The sequence below is a fragment of the Dermacentor silvarum genome, chromosome 1 (genome assembly GCF_013339745.2).
Source record: "Dermacentor silvarum isolate Dsil-2018 chromosome 1, BIME_Dsil_1.4, whole genome shotgun sequence".
Taxonomy (NCBI): Eukaryota; Metazoa; Arthropoda; class Arachnida; order Ixodida; family Ixodidae; genus Dermacentor; species Dermacentor silvarum.
The window spans coordinates 369,380,478-369,403,499 of NC_051154.1; the positions used below are offsets into that span (position 1 = coordinate 369,380,478).

The window sequence follows — 23,022 nt, forward strand, 5'->3', positions numbered from 1 at the left end:
TATAGGGAAGAGGCACTCACCAGCTACAGGTGGCTGGTGGTGAGCGACGCTAACAGCTTGTGCGACCTCTTCAGCAATGACAGTACGGAGCGTCGAAGGCAGATGACAGGACGGCTTCTGAGTGAAGGGGACCAAGGAAAGTTGACCCATATCCCCACGGCCTTTGGCGCGACGGAGGAAGTCACGTTTGTGATCTGCCATGCGTTCGCTCTCCGTGAAGGAGCTTTCACTCGCACGTACAGCGTGCGGCGACTATGTTATCGCCCTTGGACTTTACACGGAACCTCGCGATGGCGACGCCGACGGCAGAAATGCGCTTGAAGTGTCCATTTAATTGCTATCGCAATAAAAAAACATCCTACAATAAATGGTTATGACGACAGTGCTGACCGCATATAGTAGAAAGAAAAAAGAAAAAGTGCAGTAGTCTGGAGCTTTTTGTCAGCCAAGGAAAAGCGGGCATGGCCTCCGAGACCAGAGGATGGCGTGAGCTCTTTATTGATAGCGCGCGCCTCCCAATCTTGGAGGCTATAGAGCGAGCCACTGGAATCTAAGCCAGTGCAAAATCCAACATGGCGCCCTCGAAGATTGGGTAGCATGGCTCGGAACGAGCGATTTAGTGCGGAAAATCGAACTTTGGGGTCTCAATTTGTCCGAAAAACTGAGTGCGAAAATGCATGAACTCAATGGGAACCCTGACGGTGCATTTTTGAAGTCCGGAATATCCAGCATGTCCAAATTTTTGGCGTCAAGGACCAGCATGCCCGCTTTAGCGGCAGTTATCGATTCGGTGAACATCGTCTGAAACTTTGTTGAGTGCAGTGCGGGTGATATTTATATGCTACGTGTTGTGAGGCAGCTGGAGAGCATGGCACTTGAGGCGGCGAACTACTGCGCCAAGTAATCTCACATCAGTGATTACTTCGAGTAATCTTTCTCGGACATGAAAAATAAGGGGGATTTCTTTTTGCGGCAAGTTCTTGCTTTTCTTTATTCATTTCGGTTAATTCGAAAATCCGCTTACCGTAAAATTCCGAGCAAGCGCCCCCCCCCCCCCCCTCAAGCAAGTCTAAATTACTGGCAAAGTCAGGGGGGCGCTATCTCGGAACGGCACCAAAATTCAAGATGGCCACGACAAAATTTTCCCGCAAAAAAAAAAAAGATGCGCAGTCGGAATAGCATTAAAATTTTGTTGAACATGAACTTTAATAAGCCAAAGATGTGTTAGTGGTGTTTATCACTCTCAAAACCACCCAAAGAACTACAGAAAGAGCGCATCGACGTTGCACCGGCGCGTCGCCGCGACCGGCGACACGAACATTGGTTATGCAGCTTCTATTCCAGGCAAAATTATGTCCACTAAAGTAAAGTGACGCGTAATGTTTACTTTATTAAAAACCATGTCCACGGTGAAACGTTTAGTGCTAATGAGAGTTCCGATACAAGTGAAGCTCAGCTGCAGTGCATGGCTACCGACGGCGGACAGCGAATCGCGGCTCGGCCATGCTCGCATCGCAGCTGGTGGCGCCGCAAATATCAGCATGTTTTCTTCATCGTGTGAAATTATTGAGAGGAGAGGGTAAAGCGGCAACGATGGTAACAAAACATTGCTGCTTGGGAGCGTCGGCGGTTCGTGCTGAAGCGCCGTCCACTACAGATTCAAAGTGAACTGAAAAGGGCCTAGCGTCGATATCGGTGGCGAGTGATAGCAGCGGTGAAGCTGCCGGCGATGCCAGAGCGTAGCCGCGACCACTCCTCTGTCGCCGAGTGGTCACGTCGCTGTGCCGCAGGGAACTCCTCTGTGCCATGCCAAAGGCAGATCTCGCCGTTGGCCAGCGGTCCGTGAACTACAGACCGCCAGCTGCACTTCGCCCCGATGCACTCTTGTGCCCGATGGGGCGCCCAGGTACGACCATGATTCGATGAAATGGCTCATCGGGGCGCCCCCGATGCGCACCGGTGCTATTTGCCGAATTAGCCATTATTTTTGTGGACTGCATGTGGCAGGCGAGTGTTGGTGCGGAGCGGGGGGGGGGGGGGGGGGCGCTTTCCCGGAACGGCACGGAAATTTGAAATTAGCAGCGAAGTTAGGGGCGGGCTCTTGCACGGGTGGGGGCACTCGGAATTTTACGGTAATTCAAAGAATTTTCATCGTCCGGCGGCCTTCGAATTATCGAGGTTTTACTATATATTGGGGATGGACAGTGTACTGTTGAATCTCGTTGATACGATTCTGCATGATATGTTTTCGGGATAATACGTTTTTTGTTCTAAAGTATTTACTCGAATCTTGGCCGACTCCGATTCTAAGCCGACACCCCAAAAGTTCGAAGCCAGAAAAAAAAAACTTACCTCGAATGTAGGCCAAGCGAAAAAGCGAGGACAGCATTCGCAAAATGAAACGGCATTTTATAAAAGTGAACGTGCCGAGCTTATTCTATGTCACCATCGCTGCTAGCCTCGTCGCTATCTTCCATCTTCAAACAGTGCACTATTTTCAGTACCATCAAGCGCATTAGAGATGCTGCACTTTTTGAAGGAGCGCATGATCAATATTTGCCGTCCTTGTTGCGGTGCGCAATATTTGCCATCCGTAGCCCCCCTGCCAACGACGGACGTTTTTCTTATGGTTGCTGAAGTCCCCCGCCCAGCTTGAACGTTTGACGATGCCTCTACGGCTCGCACAACTACCGTATTTACTCGATTCTAATGCGCCCTCAATTGTAACGCGCACCCGATGCACTGAAGCTGCGTTGAATAAAAAAAGTCGCAGTTTCGGCCAAGCATCGAATGCGATAGCAAATTAGTAGACTGCTAGACGAAGTAAGGATAGCAGTTTTATCGGCCGTGTAAACTTGCAAACATTCGCTTACTAAATAAATTAACAAGCATGGTGTCACGCACGCACAAGCAAACATGAACACATCTCGCATGTTGACCGCGGAAACGAACTGTCAAAACGCTGGAGTGTCGAAATGCAGTATGCCTCTCGCTTCAACGTGACCTATAAGCGGCGAAAACATGGCGCGCCGTGTTTTCCCGTCGCAGATTGCTTTCAAGATAGAGCCAAAGCGATCGTATCGGCGAAGTGGATCGTCGCAGATTTATTCCTGCTTCGGTCCACTGAAACCGTTCCGCATTGCTTTTCTGGCGAAAATCCTCTCCTCGTGTTTGCGTCAGTCCCGCACGCAAGTTTCGGATTCTCCGAACGCCCGTGATGTGGCCCAATTTCCGTCCGTCTCCGCACACATGATCACTTTCCTTTTAAATGCGGCATCATCATCAACTCGGTACTTCATGCTGATAGAGCAGACGCAGAGTACGTGAAGACAGACGGTACACTATTGCCTAAGCACGTGTACTGCAGCACACGGAGGAAGCTACGGTAGCTATAATCATGTACAACTTTAGAAGGCAGTGGCATTAGCCCCCTCAAAGGCGTATTCATACGAGCCTCCACCAATGGGCGCGCACTAAAGACTTGCCTCATGAGCCGTACGGCCGATGTCCCTGCCGACGGAGAACATGGCAGCCCGCGCTTCAAGCCGGGGCGAGTTGCAGTCAGCAAACTATTTCTTTTGTCGCGGAGGAAATCGGCTGCTGCGCTTCGGTCATCTGGGCGGGGCCTCTCCTGTCTTCTTAAGTTGTACCTGCTTAAGTTGTACCTGACTATAGGCTCGACGTGCGTGCGAGGCGGCCATCTTGAAATGCCGACGGCTATATGGTAACGCAGATGTAGGGTCGTGTTAAAAGTGTGCGTTAGATTAGAGTAAATACGTTATTCGTTAGAAAGCGGCACTAGAGTGACATCGCCTGTTTGGTGCCATTACAATAACGGCACACCACGCGCCACTGCTACACCGTACCGATACGACACAGGTCAAAATGGCGACGTCCCTTGGGTACTTCAGTGTGCCACTGGCACAGCTAGTAGCAGCTGCGATACTGACTTTTCTAGGTGGCGCTAACTATGCACCATATTTATCAGTTTCAGCTAAAAACTGGCGCTTTTTTTTTAATTCTCGAATCTAAGCCAACCCTAGAGTTTCGTATATGATTATTTGAAAAAAAAACTATCGGCCTAGATTCAAATAAATACGGTATTCCCGGCCAATGTCTTATAGGAGCAATGTATTTCGGATAATGGGATTTTCGGATGATACGTTTTATTTTCCGGTTCCCATGAAGGTTGTGCAGTAAAATCTCGTTACATAGACACTCGGTTATAAGAGACATTTGAAAATGGTTTGGTTGGTTTTCCTATGTTCGTAATGTTAACAACATCGCATACAAGAGACATGATTACAAAAGACACTCGGTTAGTAAGGACAACGTTGTTAGGTCCCTAAAGTAAATTCTTTCACTATTTATAAAAGACACAACCCAGACGTGCTCACGCAATGCAGCCAACGTCATGACACAACCCAGACGTGCTCACGCAATGCAGCCAACGTCATACCACCCAGTATGCGCTGCAATTTTCGTTCCCTTGCCTCGATTTTGTTCCGTTCCACAGCCGGCTGTTGCACACAAATTGCACTGAATTTTCTGTCATTATGCTTTTACAATAGCTGTCATGCTCCCACACCGACTCTGCAGCAGAGTACCATTGGGTTGGATTTCCGTCACAGCGTCTGTGGTGCTGGTCGCTTTGTGTGCCGGTAGTCAGACTCCGGAACCATTGCCATGTTTCCATGAGACAGCTGTCTTCGCATCAAAGATGTGTTTGAATACGCTTTGATGCTGATGTATAATAAGTGGTCTAGTTTGACTCCTCAGTGTTCTTAGAATTTTTTGTTACAAGAGACATGTTTCCCGGGTCCCTTGAGTGTCTCTTGTAACGAGGTTTTACTGTATCAACGCGATTCCACTGTATAGGGTCTTTTGTTTCTGGTAGAACTCAAAAATTCCCACTTTTTGCACCCCTAATAAGTCTTACGGAAATTGAATTAAACCTTATTTTTCCCCAAAGCCCACTGTGAAGTGAAAGCTCGATAATTAAAAATATCTATAATGCAAATTTTCAGACAATTTGAACCAACTGACTTGGTCCTGCCAAGCAGTGTAGACTTGAAAGCGTAAAGCAAGTGAAGACTTCTTTTCAATGTGGATCAGTTGGGTTTCAGCTGGTGGCCACTTTTTTTGATAGTGATATGTCACATAAATGATGCATGTGCATGTTTACAAGCAGCAAGGCGCTTATGTGACAATGTTATGGTAGATAAGAGCCAAAAACCAAAGCATTCGCAGCCCACCAGTCGTACTTGTCACCACTCAGCTTATTGGCACATGTTCTGACCAGCAACTGAAGCACCATGGCACTTTCAATTTGAGCTATAAGCATCTTGCTTTTGAAATGGATACAGGCACTGAACATTTCTTGTACTGTAGTGCCATTTCAGGTATGAGCTAATGTTTGTACCAATGCACATGGTTGGCTACATTTTGTTGCGCATACCTGGCGGTGACTGAGTCAGCTCAGCAATATTTATGCCAATTAGTGGCATTTTTGGCTTTTAAAGCAGTGAAAACATGCCAGTGCAAATAGTGGAATGGGGAACATATAAGTAAAATGTGTGCACCCCTAAGTGGTCTGTGGTGGTGCACACCTTCAAACTGAGCTTTGTGAAGGGGCAGCGTAGGACATTACAGTACGTGCAGTTTCTGCAGGCAGAGCAAGGGGCATGGTATTAGAGCTGCAGCATCTGTCAAAAGAGAGGAAAACAATTATGAAACTTAGTGCATTAGGCTATGGAGGGTTGTGATATCGTTTCATACCACCTATGAAGAGGACAAAGGATATATTCTCCGGCTACATTCATGCTCAATTGAACGTGGAGACTGTGATATTAAATTTCTTTTACCCGCCGCGGTTGCTCAGTGGCTATGGTGTGGGGCTGCTGCGCACGAGGTCGCGGGATCGAATCCCGGCTACAGTGGCTGCATTTCGATGGGGGCAAAATGCGAAAACACCCATGTACTTAGATTTAGGTGCACGTTAAAGAACCCCAGGTAGTCCAAATTTGCGGAGTCCCTCACTACGGCGTGCCTCATTGTCAGATCGTGGTTTTAGCATCTAAAACCCTATCATTTAAATAATTAATTTTGAAATTTCTTTTGTAAATGAACATTAGAGCATTTTCACACACTTTACCATTCCCCTATCATGTGTGCCCCCCTCCTCTTTCTTTTTTGGCACTGTCAGTGGTTCAGTGTAATTTGAACTTTTTCAGCAATCATGAAATTCAATTAATACGCTGTTATTATAAAATTTTGTTAGAATTACGTAGAAGAAAATGGGCAAACCACATCTTTCAAATTTGGCAACATCTTTCCCACTTCAATCACTCACGTCACGAAATGCTGCGCTCTTCTGGTTATATGCCGTGTGAAAAAGATTTGTCAGTGCTATGAAGTTAATTAAGGTTGGTATGTCTACGAAATTTCAAAAACACACTGTGTGCAATGGCCAAAAGAATATCTCACATGGATGTCAAGAACATTAATGTAGCCAAGCAGTATTCTGAAGCACAAATATGATGTGACATTTATCTCGGTATGCTTTTACCATGGGAAGAGTAACATTGATGGTTACACTGATGATTGCATGTCGTAGGCATATTACAGGACAAGCCTATGTGTGATTTGCTTGAGGCCAACCGGCTTTTAGATAGCCCATGAGCTTTTCATGTTGGCTGTATATGGTTTTTATTTAAAGGGACCCGAAACGATTTTGACAATTTTGTACAAATGTACTCAGTTGTTAGAGTAGTTCGTTCTGATCATTAACTGACACATTTAAGCGCTCCACGTAAAGCTTGAAATTTATTATAAGGTGTTAAAAATGTTCATCACTACCGATCGCTGCGGTGCCGCTCCCCGGAATATTTAGCCGCGCCATCACCAGCTATGTAGCGGGTGCACATGACATCAGTTGGGTGAGCTATCCGATTGGCTTCCCACGTGTCATCAGAAATGCTTGAAACATGCCGCTACATTAAGCTTATTTTTAATAGCATACATATGCACAGTAATTTGTGTACCCTTACAAATAAGTACAGGCATGTAATAAATCTAGATGTTTCTTCAAAGCATCTTCTTCTTCTTTCTGGGGTTTTACGTGCCAAAACCAGTTCTGATTATGAGGCACGCCGTAGTGGAGGGCTCCGGATTAATTTTGACCACCTGGGGTTCTTTAACGTGCACTACAACGCAAGCACACGGGCGTTTTTGCATTTCGCCTCCATCGAAATGCGGCCGCCGCGGCCGGGATTTGATCCCGCGATCTCGAGCTCAGCAGCGCAACGCCTTAGCTGACTGACCTACCGCGGCGGGTTCTTCAAAGCAATCGTCCACTTCGGCCTGAGTGCAGATCATCTGCTGCAGCTCTGGCAAAGGGACAGCCATTAAGACGTGGAGGGGTTCTCACATGAAAATAGGAGCAGCGATGTCTTCTTTGGCAACAGGAACATGAATGGTACCAGAGCTGTATTATGCTCGTCTTGCACTGCAGGTGTCTGTAGGAAGTAGCGTATCTGTTCGAATATAAGGTGCGGTTTTTCCTAGAATTTTTAGCCTCGAAGTCACCCCCGGCCTTATATGCGAATTTTGCCTTACGGTATGGCTTTACGGCAGTGCGTGCTGTAGTGCCGTAAAGCCATACCTAAAGGCAATATTCGCATGTAACTCGCATTCCGCGTGAAGCTTCCCTTTCCCCGCCCCCTATTTCAAGGTCGCCATTTTACGTTTTGGCTGTGTAGTAATTCACAGGGTTCGCACAGCCCCTTGAAATCCTTGAATATCCTTGATATTGAAAGTATAAGTTCAAGGGCCCTTGAAACTACTTGAATACCCGTGGGCTCCTTGTAATCCTTGAAAATCCCGTGGGATTTGTTCCGCTAGAGGAAATTAACGATGTACCTCCGCAAGTCATGCTGATATTTAAGGCGCTTTCGCTTACGAATGCCCATGAAAACAAGCTGTGTTGACTAAAGGGCAACATCAGGAAGTTTCGGTTTTAAATCTCGCAGCCCCTACGTCGTCTGGCAACTAATATGCATTGGAAAGCCAATCCAATGCGAGACATATCGCTCGCTCGGCTTGCGTATAGTGCCTAGAATATACTCTAGTGTGCCGTCCACCGAGAGTCTCCAACGCGGGACGGTGGCGCGGGCTGTGATGCCTGCCGCCGCGGGCCACCAGACGGCGATGCCTGTCGGCACCATGCTAAATCCTGCGGTGTTCGACTCGCGTTCGTTTGCGATGCGTTGATTGCTACGCGTCGATTGCAATGCTTAGTTAATTTCTCGCCTTGCTGCCGCTTTCGTTGCAGTCTTTTCTTACTGCGAGTGGGTTTTTTGCATCTATGTGTGCACTCGTCTGTCTAAAGAAACTTTGAACAGGTCGCGAAACCGCGATTTCCCAGAGACGGGGAAAGAAACGGCTCATCTCATTACCCAGGGTGTCCGCAGACGCCGAATGTATTGCGGATTGGGACAAGAACATAAGAGGCAGATCGCCGGGCAAATGGGGAGACTCGCGTCGTGTCTTGCCTGAAGTCCGCCCATGTCTCAGCATGGTCCGGCACAGTCTCGAAGTGCAGCGCACCAAGCGGCCGGCGGCGGCAGGCATCACACTCGGTGCTACCGCGACACCCGCTCTCGGCACACTAGTATGTGTCTTTTAGGTACTATAGTCGGGCCGTTTGTCGGCCTCGTGCGCGCCATTTCAGTGAAGTTCGCGTTTGCGTTGTGTGTTTACTTTGACAAGATGCCAGGCGGGAAGTGCAAGTTTCAGCCTGCGTGGCTGCAACATACGGACTATCGTCACTGGGTGAGACCGGAACCAAGCGATCCTTATTGAGCAATGTGCGCATTATGTCAGAAGACGGTCGACATTGCAACGATGGGGGAATCTGCCTTGAAGAGCCACCAGAAAGGCGACGAAGTTTCCGTCGAACAGCCAAAGAAAAAGAAGGGGAGATAACAGCTCTTGAAAGAGAAATTAATGCGAAAATAGGGCTCCTTTCCTAAGTGATGTGAGGAAATAAAATTACGCTAACACTCCTTGAATTCTGCCTTTTTGCATCCTTGAAATCCTTGAAATGTCCTTGAATTTCCAGCCAAATATTGTGTGTGAACCCTGAATTCAGTATTTCAGGCGATCCCCACCGAGTCTTGATAATCCGCCGGCTACTCTGTATCACCTTATATTGGTGTGCATAGTCAAGTTTTCTTTTCTTGGGTCTTCCGAATTGCACTCTTGCCTTATAATCATGACAGCCTTATAATCGAATAAATACGGTAAACTGCAGTGACTACACGCTGTAGAAGACACGAGTGCTACACGTCAATATCAATACCAACCTCCTTGGTCAAAACAGCAGTCACCCGCATTTTAAAAAGAAAGGTGCTTCCAGCGGTAACCGCATGGTCTTCATTTGTCAGAGAGACAAGTTTTGTTTATAATTTGTCCAGAATGTTAGCATAAAGATATCCTAACAAGCTGAGTTCCTGAAAAAAAAATGTTGCAAAGGAGATTAAACGTGCTTTACAGTTTGTCATAGCATCCGCCAGAAAGCCGCCATCTTGAGTTTATCTATGTAATAAAGAAGAAAAAAAGGCTGTGGTGTAGTGGTACCCTCTCCACCTCCCACGCAGAAAATGTGGGTTCTATTGCCAATGCCATACGTTCTGGTGTATAAGACGCATTTTTTTTTCTGAATTTTTTGTCGGTGCATCTTATAGAACGGTGCGACTTATGTACGTTTTTTTTTTTTTTTGATGTGATGGCCACGCGAAGCGCGCTGGTTGACGTAATTGCTACCTGTTCTGTGTGCGATATCGAGGTGCCTGGTTCTTCTCGTGATCGAGTTCCCGAGCGCCGTGCAAGAAGGACGGAGCAGCAAGCGGCGGCAGGCCGACCTCGAGTCGGCCGACCCCAAATTCATCGCATCTGCAGATCGCTGTCAAGATACGGCGCGCGCCGCTGCGCAAACTACGCAGTTGCTACCAGAGTACAAATCGCCGCCCCCCCTCCCTCCCACGCTGCCTTCCCGCTTTCCTCCCTTGTGCGCAATTCGGCTCACCGTCGGACGCTTTCACTCACACATACAGCGCATGGCATGCGGGGACGATGTTCTCACCCTTTATCGCCCTTGGACTTTATACAGAACATCGTAGCAACCACGACAGCAGAAATGCGCCTGGAGCGAAACCCATATGCTTGCGTGACCCACGTTCACGGAAAGAAACGTCATAATTTTTTAAAATCCGAACAAAGAGGTGCACCTTATACACCGGTGCGACTTATATAAGTTTTATTCCGGAAAAGCTGTCATTTTGAGGGGGGTGCATCTTATACAAAGGTGCGACTTATAGACCAGAAAATACGGTAGATGTTTTTTTTTTTTTTCACCTTAATATCTATTTTCTTATTGCGATAGCAATTATATGGACACACCAAGCACATTTCTGTCATTGCCGTTGCCATGATGTGCTGTGTAAAGTCCGAACGCGATAACATTGTTGCCACGTGCCATACACTGTACGCGCGAGTGAAAGCTTGTGAGGGTCAGCCGACGATCGCGACTCAATCTCACATGTGCAAAGTAGGAAGGTGGGGCAGAAGCACGCCATCTTTAGTGCACGAGGCACGAGTAGGGGGGCGCTACTTTGGCTGCTGCTGCTGCTTACGGCAGCGTGCATCTTGAAAGCGATCTGCGACGTGCACAAGTGTGCGCCCGCGCAGGCCTAATCTTCAAAGCGAACTGCAGTGTGGGCGAAGTACATCATGCCGCATGCCAGTAGGTTCATATGCGCTTTGCTTTCGACGCTTAGTTCGCATTGAAGCGAGAGACAGCACTAAGGTCAATGTGCTCGCTGTTGCTGTCGCGCTTCCTAACCCAATTCCAGCATTTTGACAGCGAGCTTCCATGGCCATCGAGCAAGATCTGGTCGTGTTTACCTGTACGTGTGACACTGTGCTTGTTAATTTAGTAAGCGAATGTTTACAAGTTTATACAGCCGATAAAACTAATATCTTTACTTCGTATAGTTGTCTACTAATTTGCTATCGCCATCGATGCTTCACCTTTTGGGCGAAACTGGAACATTTTTCGGGGATTCTGGAGTAGTGAAAAGTTAGTGAAAAACCATTTCAGGGACCCCTTAAAGGGATACCATGGAGGAATATTGAGTTAAGGGTGTATTCGTAGACTACGCTTCAGTAGCAAAATGACCAATCCTACCATGAAAGGAGGCTTGGTAAGCCACAAAATATTCACAAAGATAATATGGGTGGCACTATCACCATCAAGTTCCTGGGCCTGGTTGCCGTGATAGATTTTAATGGCACCTACTCATTTATAGTTAATTGTTTATTAGTTAAGGTGCACTACATTACATTCTAAAAGAACCAAAGGCACAGCCTAGCTAGCTTTGAGAGCTTTTCTTATGCCAAAACAGCCTGAGTACAAGAAAATACTTTGAAGTTTATGACACATCTCTGACCTACTGGTGCTGAGGTTTTAGAGTGAAATTCAAGAAACTGATGTTTAGCCTACATTTTCTGCAGTAATAATTTTTTCCTGCCCAATGAAAATACTATTTTAGAGAACACTTTACCAGTCTAAACTGATTTCGTGTCCCTTAATGTCCCTTTAAAAATAAATGTTATTGAAACATTTTTGTAGTTTTTCGGTTTTGTTCCTATCATGTTTCGTACTTGTGCTCAAGTGCATGTCTTTGGAACATAGTCACTGAGAAAAAGATGCAAGTGCTTTCCAGCCTAAGCATGCACAATGAAGTATAGAATCTGCGTCTCAGTTGCTAAATACATACTACTTTGGTTTGAAATATTTCAGTTCTTTCATTTCTCTTTTTTTTTGCAATCTGGAAGCATTTGTGTGCTCATCTGCTTGTTATTTATCAGATAGTTAACCCACTTGTGCACTCTTTTATGTGCCATCTTTATTCATGCGGTGTCTTTGTAAAGTTCTTTTTTTCCGCTCACGAAAGTACTACTAGTGGATGGACAGAGAACCACTAAAAAAGATGCGCACACAAGGGAAGAAGTTGACAAGATGGTACTTCTTCTCTTGCGTATGCATCTTTTACGATGTTTTCCTGTTCATTCACAAGCATGTACGAACTTGCACAGCAAGTAACTCTTCTTAATGAAAGGGCTATGTTGGCAAATTGTGATTCCTCTGCTGTCGCATCGCACATCTGTTCAGGGTGCGTACAGGTCCTTGAAATCCTTGAAAACCCTTGAATTTGAAAAGTGCATTTTCAAGGCCCTTGAAAGTGCTGGAATTTTTTTCCTTCCTTGAAAATCCTTGAATTTCTTGAGCACTTCACTCTGATATCGACATTGCGACCTCCTTTCTGTGGTAGATCGGCGTCGATCTGACAAACTCCCTATTTCAGAAACAATACGCTGGCGCAAGCACACATGGAAATGCACACATGGTTTTGCAGAACTGCACGGAAAAAATAAAAGGCTTCACCACGTCAAACCTCGAACGAAGCGAGAGATGCGTGCCGCGCTTCGGTGCTGGCTCGGGGCTGGCAGTGTTTACGCTGCTTTCCTCACCCCATCGTTCGTTTCACTCCTCGCCCGTCGGTCTGCCTTGTCCCACTTCCACTATTGCGCGCGAGGTGAAGCTAAAGAGAGCTGTAGTGGAGCAACTTTACCACTGATGCTCAGTGCCTTTGAATGGAGGTTTGTTATAATAATATTTATAATAATATAAGTGCAACAACATTACCATATTTTCCGGTCTATAACTCGCACCTTTGTATAAGACGCACCCCCCTCAAAACATCAGCTTTGCTAAAAAAAAAAACGTACATAAGTCGCACCGGTGTATAAGACGCACCTGTTCTTTCCGTAAGCGATTTTAAAAAGTTACAGTGACGTTTCGCTCCGTGAACGCGGGTCATGTGCAAGCGTATGCATGAGTGCCATATATATCTACTCCAGGTGCATTTCTGCCGTTGTGTTTGTCGCGATGTTCCGTATAAAGTTCAAGGACGATAACATCATCCCCGTGCGGCTTATGCTGTATGTGCCAGTGAAAGCGTGTGATGGTGAGCCGAATCGCGCACAAGGGACGAAAGCAGGAAGGCAGCCGGGGGCGGAGGAGGGGGGTGTAGGGGAGGGGGGCTGCCTGTACTCTCGTAGCAACTGTGTAGTTTGCGCTGCGGCGTGCGCCGTATCTTGACAGCGATCTGCAGATGCGACGACTTCGCGGTCGGCCTACCGCCGCTTCCGTTGCTGCTCCATCCTTCTCGCATGGCACTTGGGAACTTGATCACGAGAACCCCCCACCTCGATAGCGCGCACAGAACCCGTTGCAATGAAGTCAACCAGCTCGCTTCGCGTGGCCATAACATCGGATCCGATTTTGATGGCAGTTTTTTTGGGGAAAAAAAATTACGTACATAGGTCACACCGTACTGTAAGATGCACTGACGAAAAATTCAGAAAAAAAATGTGTCTTATACAGCGGACAATACGGTATGCTGAATGTTTTGGAAATGTTTGATGAATCAACCCAGCTAATACTGCAGAAGCCTGAGCCGCTGTTGTGAGTGTTCGTTGTGTTAACTTTTAATATTGTGGACTTGAGAAATGATCAAGACAAGACATGCTTTACAAAATTGCAATATACATCTATTTATTATAATATAATGGTTGTGTAGCATGACTACACTAAATGGTTAAAAAATGTTCGGTAAACTTGCCCAGTTATTACTGGAGAAGTCAGAGTAGCTGTTGGGAGCATTCATTGTGTTTTGTGAACTTTTTTTTTGGTATTGTTGTGAACTTGCAAAGTGATCAATGGTAGACATTATTAACATCATTGGGATATACATTTATTTATTTTTATTTTAGTGCAATAACCCTATGCTGAATGTTTTAATATTTTTTGTGACCTTTACCCAGCCTATACTGGAGAAATCTCAGCCGCTGTTGTAAGCGTTCATTTTGTGTTGTGATCTTGAGAAGTTATCAAGACTAGTCATTTTTATTATAATTGTGATATATGTAAGTGCAATAAAACCAGTAATTTTTGAAAATGTTAGAGTAAAGAAACCCTACTTTGGATGCCACTTAGAGTTCTTTAAAAACCTGTGACAGGTCCTGGAAAGTCCTGGAATATCCTTGAATTTTTGCCTTGGAAACCTGTACAAACCATGTCTGTTGTAGACTTGTGTGTAGCCTTGAATAATGAAAATACAGTGCCCTACCCCTTTGCTGACAGATATTTCTAATAAATGTGCCATCTTCGATGTGGGCCATTTCCCACATGTATCTTTGCCCAAAGGTAGAGAAGCATACAATGTTCAAAAACCACTCTAGATCAAGCATTCAGCATTCCAGATCAAACTCCTGGAAATTCCGACAGTCTCGCTTCATCCTTGCATTGCAGTGGCCAGTACATTTGGCTCGATATGATGCACTGAAATAGAGATGTGTGATGTGTTACTTTTCTGTCTGTGGTTGCTTGCTCTCAGACAAGTATTGTTGCAACAGCCTGTTTGTGCGCTATGCCAAATTTACCACTGTATTAACGTTGATGCAGTTTAATTTTGCTGCTTTATTTTATAGTCTTTGAAAATGCTGCCCTGTGTGATGCAGGTAGCATGATGAGTGAAGAGCTGCACGACCACCGTTTGTGGTCCTTGGATCGACAGCAGCGAAATGCTCATCGCTTTCCATCTGCGGACCCGCTTGCACGATACTTGGATGTCTGTGTGTGGGAGCATGCGGCCTCTGAATTCCGTGTTGCCACAGCTGCCTCTGATGCCTTAATACGGTGGGTGGCATGAGTAATTGTTGTGTAGTTGCATAGACATGAGTTGACACTTGACAGGTGATCGGTTGTTGCAAGAACAATCAGCAGTGATGTGATTGCTGCTCCAAACTGCTCCAAAAGGCCAATCCTGCTACATCCTGCTACATTTTCGATAATTTGCTCCAAAGCTGCTCCAAAAGGTGTTTTTTGCTACTTTAAAAAACACTAATCTAACAAGCGACATCATTCATCACACGCACAAGTTGTGTGCGGAGGAAGTAAAACGTGGGTGCAATAGTTGGGCTGCCACGCGCTTGGAATGTAGTGGCTCTGGCCATTGCTGAAATGGCGCTTTGAGAGGTGAGAGCAGACAACTTTTTTAACACTTTATGGAAAAGTGTTCTGCTGGTACAGCAAAGCCTTTTTGCGATGTGACTATCGTGTGGTTTGGTCAAGTGGGTACATGACGGCTGAAAATTTTGTTAAATGGGAGCAACTCGTTGCACGTGCTACTGAGCTTGTTTCTCTTCGTTGCCCTGCTGCTATTTTGCTGTTTTCGGCTGGTGTAGCTTAGCGAGCGAGCATTGTACACTCCTAAAGCTCTTCCGTAGTCGAGTTCTCCAAATTTCCATCTCCATGTGCACTTCTACAGTTCCCGCCATTTTAGCGCCCAGCAAACTGGAGAGCTAAAGCAGAGATTAGAGAGGTTTGTGGTCATACTATTATCGTGATGCTGCAGTGTTCGTATCATTGTCATCCCAGCTTCATCTAATTTTCGTCACACCATTGTCTTCATACAGTTGTCATCCCAGTGCCATAATGCCATCGTCATCACACTGCCGTCATCATTACGTCATCACACATGGAATTCTCATGTTTTAGGGCTACAACCTTATGTTGAGCTAAATGATTCTTGGTAAAAATGTGCATGTTTCCTGTTAAATTGGGCTTCCTCCTTCTGTAAGCTCACTTGCTTCTCTCAAAGACGATTTTTCCACTTGGAAATATGCATTTAGATGCTCCAAAAGCTCGCTCTTCTGCTCCAAAGCTCACTTCTGGTTGCTCCAAGAAGCTGCTTCCAAATGGCTGTGACCAATCACATCACTGACAATGAACAAAGCAGCAGTTACCTCTGTAATGGTTCATAGACGAGTAGGTATATTGTTCCTACCACTGCACAATTTTGCAAGATAGATAGATTGGTATTGCAAGATAGAAAAATTTACAGAATTGACAGTCGGGCTAGTTCGTCATAAATCATCTTTGAATTGGCTATTCCAGCGCAAGAAATAGCATGAACGACAGAGAAACGCAAACGGACAGCGCTGTCTGTGCATGCTTCTGTGTCGTTCGTGTTGTTTCTTGCGCTGGAAAAGCAAATTTTAAAAAATTAAGTTTGAGTACATTTGGCCTCTAAAAATTAGACTGCTGAACAGATCAGTGGAATAAAATATGCCTAGAGATGTGCCTAAATATGCATAACAAGTACATACCTAAAAGCAACATGAAATTTATTGAGGGGAAACGTTCAGCAATAACCATTGGACAAATAAAGTTTATTCCTATCCTAAATGTTGTTTATTCAAGAACACATATGAACACTTGCTTTTTAGGGACCATGTTGTTTGGTTTATGAGTTTAATTGTTATTGGTACCAAGCTAGGTTTTTCACCTGACCGAGTTTTCGTGTAACATCACTCGCAGACCTTATCGTTGATCGAACATGAGATCAGATACGCAGTCGAAATAGGTCATAGCAGCCGAGTACGGATCCACGTGCAGTCCCCTCCGTGTGTGAAAAGTCTGCCAGTGGTGAAACTCAGCAAGAGTAACTTGAAATGACACATACTGGACAAGCATGCATGCTTTGACCAGCGGCTTGGCTGTTTGGAATGCAGTCAGCAACCCAACATGCCGATCCCACAAGATAACACTGACCACTCCGATTGCGTATTCGCATCGATACAAAGCAGTATTTCTTGTTCCTCCTGTGCCTCGTATCTGCACGGCGAGGTGCCAACGAGCCATCAAAATTTGCAAAAAGACCTTTTGTTGCGCATCGGTACCCCACTTGAGTTTTTTTTTGCATAAATGTGATATAATTTTTTTTCACCGATATCTGCGTGTATGCTTAAGACAAATATCAGATATGATGAAGATATTTTCGTGGCCAGTGCGACTTTGTTATAACGAGGTTTGACTGTGTTGCTATTGGTAGACTTGTCTGTATCGGCATTCAATCCGCCTTTTGCATGTCCCGAGTGCGCATGCTCTGTACCCTAGCGGCAAGCGCCGAAAACGTTTTGTACGGTGTCGGTGGTTCGTGCAGCTGATGATGCACGCGTATGCAGCATAGTCGTCGAGGACGCGAACTCTTTATTGTCAGTGCTGTGCTGGTCGACGACGCGGTATTTGCGCTGTGTTTTGGTAGAAACTTCAGCTGTTCACAGCGATATTCGGTTAACGTCTGGTACATAACAATATATGCTGACACGACACCGATGTCGGTCAGAAGGCGACCTCACACCGGCGCCAACGCTCGGCCGGCTGTAGTTGTGTTACTGTGCCAGTGGGAGACATACAAGTATGACGAAGAAGCGACCAATGACAGCGAGTGATTGTAGTGTGATAAGCTTTCATGCCGACGATGCCAACAAAACCAGTGTGCTGATCACCGTTCGAACGGCCGCCGAGTGAGAACATCGCACCGACAACGTGAATATCGCCACAAACGCGCTCGTGTATGTATTTACTGACGCTCAAATTGAGTCTAAATGTGCTTCCGACGCTGATATGCATGATTTCCAGCCCTTTACAGCCCTCCACATCGAGCTTGAGGCAGTGTCGATCTCGTTCAGGCAGCTTCATTAGGCCTAACACAGCCTACCAGTTCGTCCGTTACCAGCGAACCTGAAATATAGAATAAGCAAGTATGACAAAGGAAACTGCTTATATAGTTCGGTACTGACCTTACCGACTTGAAGTGAACCACTCTTGGCATAGTACGATGCACACACAGAAAGTGGGACACGGCGCAGTGCTAATACCGCGGTACAGGCACCGTTCTTGAACGAAAGCTGTCGGTCGCAGTCGCCGGCGCTTTCATGAACGAAGTGCAACTACGGAGAGTGTATTTTTATAGTGCCAGATTTAGTAGTTACCGAAAACACAGTTTTCCTCTTATGCTAAACAGACAACAAGTGATGGCCCTTTCGATACTAAATCGTAAGCAACAACACCGCTCGTTGCCACGCGAGTACGGCGGGCATCGGCATTTTCGTGTGCCAGTGCGGCTAGTGGTCGTTGTAGCCGTTTTTGATGTGCCCGGGACGTTCATGCCTTCTTGTCTCAGTGTGATTGCTTCTGATATGTGCATGAGAAGTGTTCATATATGCTTTGGACATTTCCTCATTATTTCGTGTGAGCGGTTGCTTGATTTCTGCTGGAAGCGAACAGCGAGCGGTGGCTGTACGCATGCCGATGTAAACAAATGTGCTGTTCTTGGGTTGCATAAATACTCTGGGCGCAGTGTCGCCCCTTCAAAGAGCTATGACCACTGTGGTGAAGACTCAGCTATAAAAGCAGTTTTTATCATCCTTTTAGCGTACGTTCAGTGCAGGTCTAACAGTGGCAAATGCATGAACTCGGCTGCTATATACGATACGGCTAACCTCCGCTGAGCGAAATTGTGGGCGGCTGGCGACTGCTCACGTTCGTGCATTTCAACTTCTGAAGCATGTTTGGGCTCATATTTGGTACGAATAAGTATGAATAACAGGAATACAAGCGTAGGCGCTGTGTCAATCGCGTTACGGTGCGATGTATTCGTTCAGAGGCACATCGCACGGTGACTGGTTTTGTTGGCGTAGCTGGTCGAAATGCCGTCATCATATTTCAACGATTTGCGGTTGTAAGTCGCAGCAGAGTCATTGCCGGCCTAGGTATCCTGTCCAACAAGCGGCCACTCACACATAACGAAAATTCTAACGACTGACAAATGCACAAACCTATTTCTGCTCGCTTCTTGCAGCTTGCCTCTGCATCCTGCGGGGCCCCGACACCGTACATATTGTTTCTCGTCGAGCCCGATAAGGTGGTTCCACAGCGCAATGCAACAGGCGGATTGCAGACGTAGTCCCTTCTCATCCATTCATGTAATTAAAAAACGTTTTTTGTCCCTCTCATGCTTAAAACATGGAATGAGAAGAGTGTTTGTTAAGAAATTTATGCTGTCAGAAAACATTTTTCGAGGTAGTGTAACCTTATTAATACAAACCTGGCAGGAACATGCCATGCAGTATTCTTCCAATACCACTACACACTCCACCACACAGGCTGCTAAGCAGATTGGTGAAGATGTTTATTGCGAAAGAGTTGCCGGTAACGGATCATAAGGACACACCTTTCGGTGGCTGTGTTCTTTTCTGAGACTGCTCCCACGCCACCTTACATTTCCTATGATTATCTATGCAGTCGAACCTCTATATAACGAAGTTGTACTTGGAGCAAAAAACTTCGTTAAATCGCAAATTTTGTTAATTCAAGGTTTTTGTGTTTCAGCAGTAAAAGTAATTTCACAAATTCCAAGAACTTCCCTGGTGGATACTATCTTGTCAGTAATCACTTATAAACAAATCGCAAGAAGGTCGGGCCATAATAGCTTGCTTATACACGTCAGCACGTGCGATACTGATCGCCCCGACAGCAATGCATTGGCGTGGCACCGTAAATCTTGGACGCCATGGCTGACCGGGCTTAGTGCCCACAGCTGTCGTCAGATGGTGCCCTCAAATAAAAAATAAAAGTGCAAAAAGATAGCAATATTTGTTCTGAGAAAAAAAAAGTGTCGCAGTTTCGCCAGAAGGGCAGAGCATTGATGGCGATAGCAAAGAGACAACTACACGAAGTAAGGTTCGTAGATTTATCAGTGTCACACGCATTCAGGCGAAGATCACTCGATGACCAAGAACAGTCGCTGACGCAACGTCAGCGAAAGTCACACCGTACCTCTGATACCTGAGATTACACGACCACCAACACTAGACGCGTGGGGACAAAATGCGCATGACTGCACCAACCATATTGGCTCTACCGTTGCACTTGCTGAAGATTACCTCCAAGATATGGTGCGTGGCCTGCATATGGACAGCTATGTGCAGCTACAGCAAGGGTAGAAGAGTGGAAGCACGTGTGCATGAGGAAAAGGGTGAATAGGTGCTTGTTCCTTGCCCCCCCCCCCCCCAACACGTGCTTAATCACGTTACAGCGCACTCGCCCCTTCCCCACTGCCCTTGCGCTGACGGAATCGTCAGGTTGGCGCACGTCTTCTTTTCTAGTGTGGTAATGTCTGCGCATTGCTGTCCACGTGGCTGAGCGCATACGCAGCTCATGTGCCCTTTGTTAGAGATAATCTGCCGCATATGCAATGACTGGCGGAGCTGAGATAGCATGGCATCATGCACTGTCTTCTGCGCGTTTAGTGCTGGAGGTTGCATAATCTCAAGTTTTGAAGACCCGTTGAATTGAGAGGCAGACGAAGCATTCACTCCCCAAAAAAGAAAGAATGGTGTTGCAAATGTTGAACAATAAGTCAGGGCCAAAGGCTGATTTAAACATCTGGTCCGCTCGTTTTGTGGCAAAGATGTGTGTATTGATTGTTGTAAATATCCTCAAAGGCGCTGCCATTTGTAGCGTCGTGCTACATTTGGGTGGATAACAATTTTCCCTTTCAGGCACTGCTGTCGAGGCGTGCAAAGAAGCAGTAGCAATATTTTAAAATGAAGCTTCCTTTGCCCACTGTTCTGTTGTTTTGTCTGGGTTGGTTGGTCGCTGGTCGGGTTCTCGCCGAGTAGATACCTCTTCACTTTAAATAAGCACGTCCGGCTATTGGAGTGATACCTAGGCCCCCCAGCGCAGCAGCTCGTTGCTCTTTAGGCCACAATTCTATCGTGCCAACGCCAACTAGCTCTTTCAGATGATCACCGCATGTTCATTATGATTTTCATACAATGGCAAATACACATAACCGGTGATTGGCCAAGAAGTGAGTGGTACATATTGTGCCAATGCAAACTATTTGAGGTGATCACCGCATGTGTGATGATTATGATTTTCATACATGGAACATACGCACTACGGGGGATCGGCCCAGAAGCACTTGGCAAATTTAAAAGAAATAAGGAATACTGGCCAGTATAAGAATTGCACATTGCTTAGCACAATTGCGTGAAAGCACGTTTGCACCCGTGCGTGCAAGAAAAAGTGCAGCAATGAAATAGGCAAATTTATAGCATTTCATTAACCGCTTCACATAGATTCCAAAATGCGTGTTGGATCTGCGTAATATTTTTTAAATATTTTATTAACCTTCTTTGCAACCCTCATTACATAACTTCCTTGAACCCTTCTTGAATGCCAATCGATGAAGTCAAGATATAATGGCCACAATCCCTCAGCTTCAAACTTGGTGAAATGGTGAGCCACTGGACATCACTCTGATTGCCAGTGTCACTCATGGGTGATGGGTGCTACAAGTAGAAAGAAGCTCATTGTAGCCTAAGTAACATTTTCCCGATGTACTGCTAACAAAAAAACTTGCAAAACAGCTGAACAATGCAGATGTTGTAACCAAAGAGCTCACTGAAGCACTTAAGAGCACGGCAACTGTGTTAATTGTGCTGTTTGTAATATTCTGAAATATGAACAGGAACATTCTTGTAAAAAAACATCATGCCAGTAAGGTGTACTATTAACCACAGCAACGGCAGCAGCATGAACATGGAAGAGCCAGTAGCTATGACCCGATTGTCAGAACTGTATTGTTAGTACTGCCAACAAAGGCTCACCTTGAAATGGCAGCAAAGTTAATTTCCTGCATCCGAATCCTTTTTTGATGTTCCCATCTTTATGAGGCCAGCCCTTACAAACAAACGGTGTTTTCAATCTTTCCCGCCTTCTTATTTCTGCTGGCAGATTGTCTTTGTTCTGGGTCGTGATGAAACAGTGTTTCCAATTGCTGCTGTATCATTGCAGACTATTTCGGTACCAGTGGGCAGGGCCTCTTGACATCCTGATGGTTATTCCAGCAGGTCAGCACTGCCTGTTTCGGGTTCTGCGCACCCAACTTCCACAGCCATCAAATCAGCAGCTCACTCCACCCCAGCGCCATCAGCTACAACAGGTGAGTGTATGCTGACATGTGATTTATTAATGATTTTAATTAATTTATTAATTTATTTGCTAATTATTTGTTTATTTATTTAATTTTGATGCAGTCTACGCCCAATAATTCGACCCAGACGAGACCGACGAAATTGGTTGAATTATCCTGCCGGTCAAAATCAACGAAAGAGAAAAAACACCAACACACACCGCTGATTCATTTGGCAGTACTTGCCCCAATTTTAATACGACCCCGACTAAAATTCATGCTCACTTTTTATGGTTTCAAAGGAGGAAACTAATGTAAATTGACATTAGAGCTCTTGAACAAATACAAATCAAGTGCGCTCCTGGCGTTAGCAAGAAAAACATAGCATGCCTCTGGTTGTCGCAGTAAGTAAAAGAGGAAGCCAGCGAACTTTACCTTCACAGAATGGAATTTTATTTACTTAAATGTTCATCATCATCACCATTAGACAGCCCTTTATTGCATTCTGTGAAGAAACACAAGATGTGCACCCTACAGCTCATAGAGCATTTGATATTCTGCATTTATCAAATGACTCTGCAACAATTACAAACGGGATGGTGGCCTATGCCTGGACTAACCAAACTAAGAATAAATGAATAAATAAGATGATGAGGAGTGTTGGTTGGTCAATTGGCTCGTGAGTACTTTTAAAGGGCCCCTAAACCACCCAGAGGTCGAAATGTAGTTGTTGTCTTGCAGCTGTGCACGAATCTACGATGAACACGTAGCCGCGAAAATTTTTCGAAATGGTGCCGTAATAGCAGAGTTACATGCGTTTGATGTTCGAAAAACGGCCCTAGCTCGTTTCGCTCTTTCCTTCGCTACTCTCCTCATTGGCTGGTCTTCCCTCCTCGCCGAGTGCTTGTCGAAAGGTCACGTGACATACGTCATCGCGAACGCGTTTCTCAAAACACTGCCTTCTTCCGGTCACATCCACGCTAGCGGCACATATACCGACGGCGAACCGGCCGCCAGTGCCATAGAACGTCTGCCACGTGAGAGGTGTCCAAAGTAGACGGCAGTTCGG

General features: G+C 45.7%; 1 protein-coding gene across 4 annotated transcripts in view; it reads left to right on the forward strand.

The window, feature by feature from the left end:
- The window catches only part of LOC119437452 (WD repeat-containing protein 6-like), a 245,733-nt gene that overhangs the window by 190,088 nt on the left and 32,623 nt on the right, over positions 1 to 23,022 (forward strand). For 2 of the 4 annotated variants that reach the window (XM_037704476.2, XM_049660566.1), the window contains 2 exons: positions 14,647 to 14,824; positions 21,836 to 21,983. In XM_037704476.2, coding sequence (XP_037560404.1) covers positions 14,647 to 14,824; positions 21,836 to 21,983 — 326 coding nt within the window. Of the gene's footprint in view, positions 1 to 14,646; positions 14,825 to 18,833; positions 18,958 to 21,835; positions 21,984 to 23,022 lie in introns of all 4 variants that reach the window. The other 2 variants (XR_007465092.1, XR_005189379.2) reach the window with 2 other exon arrangements.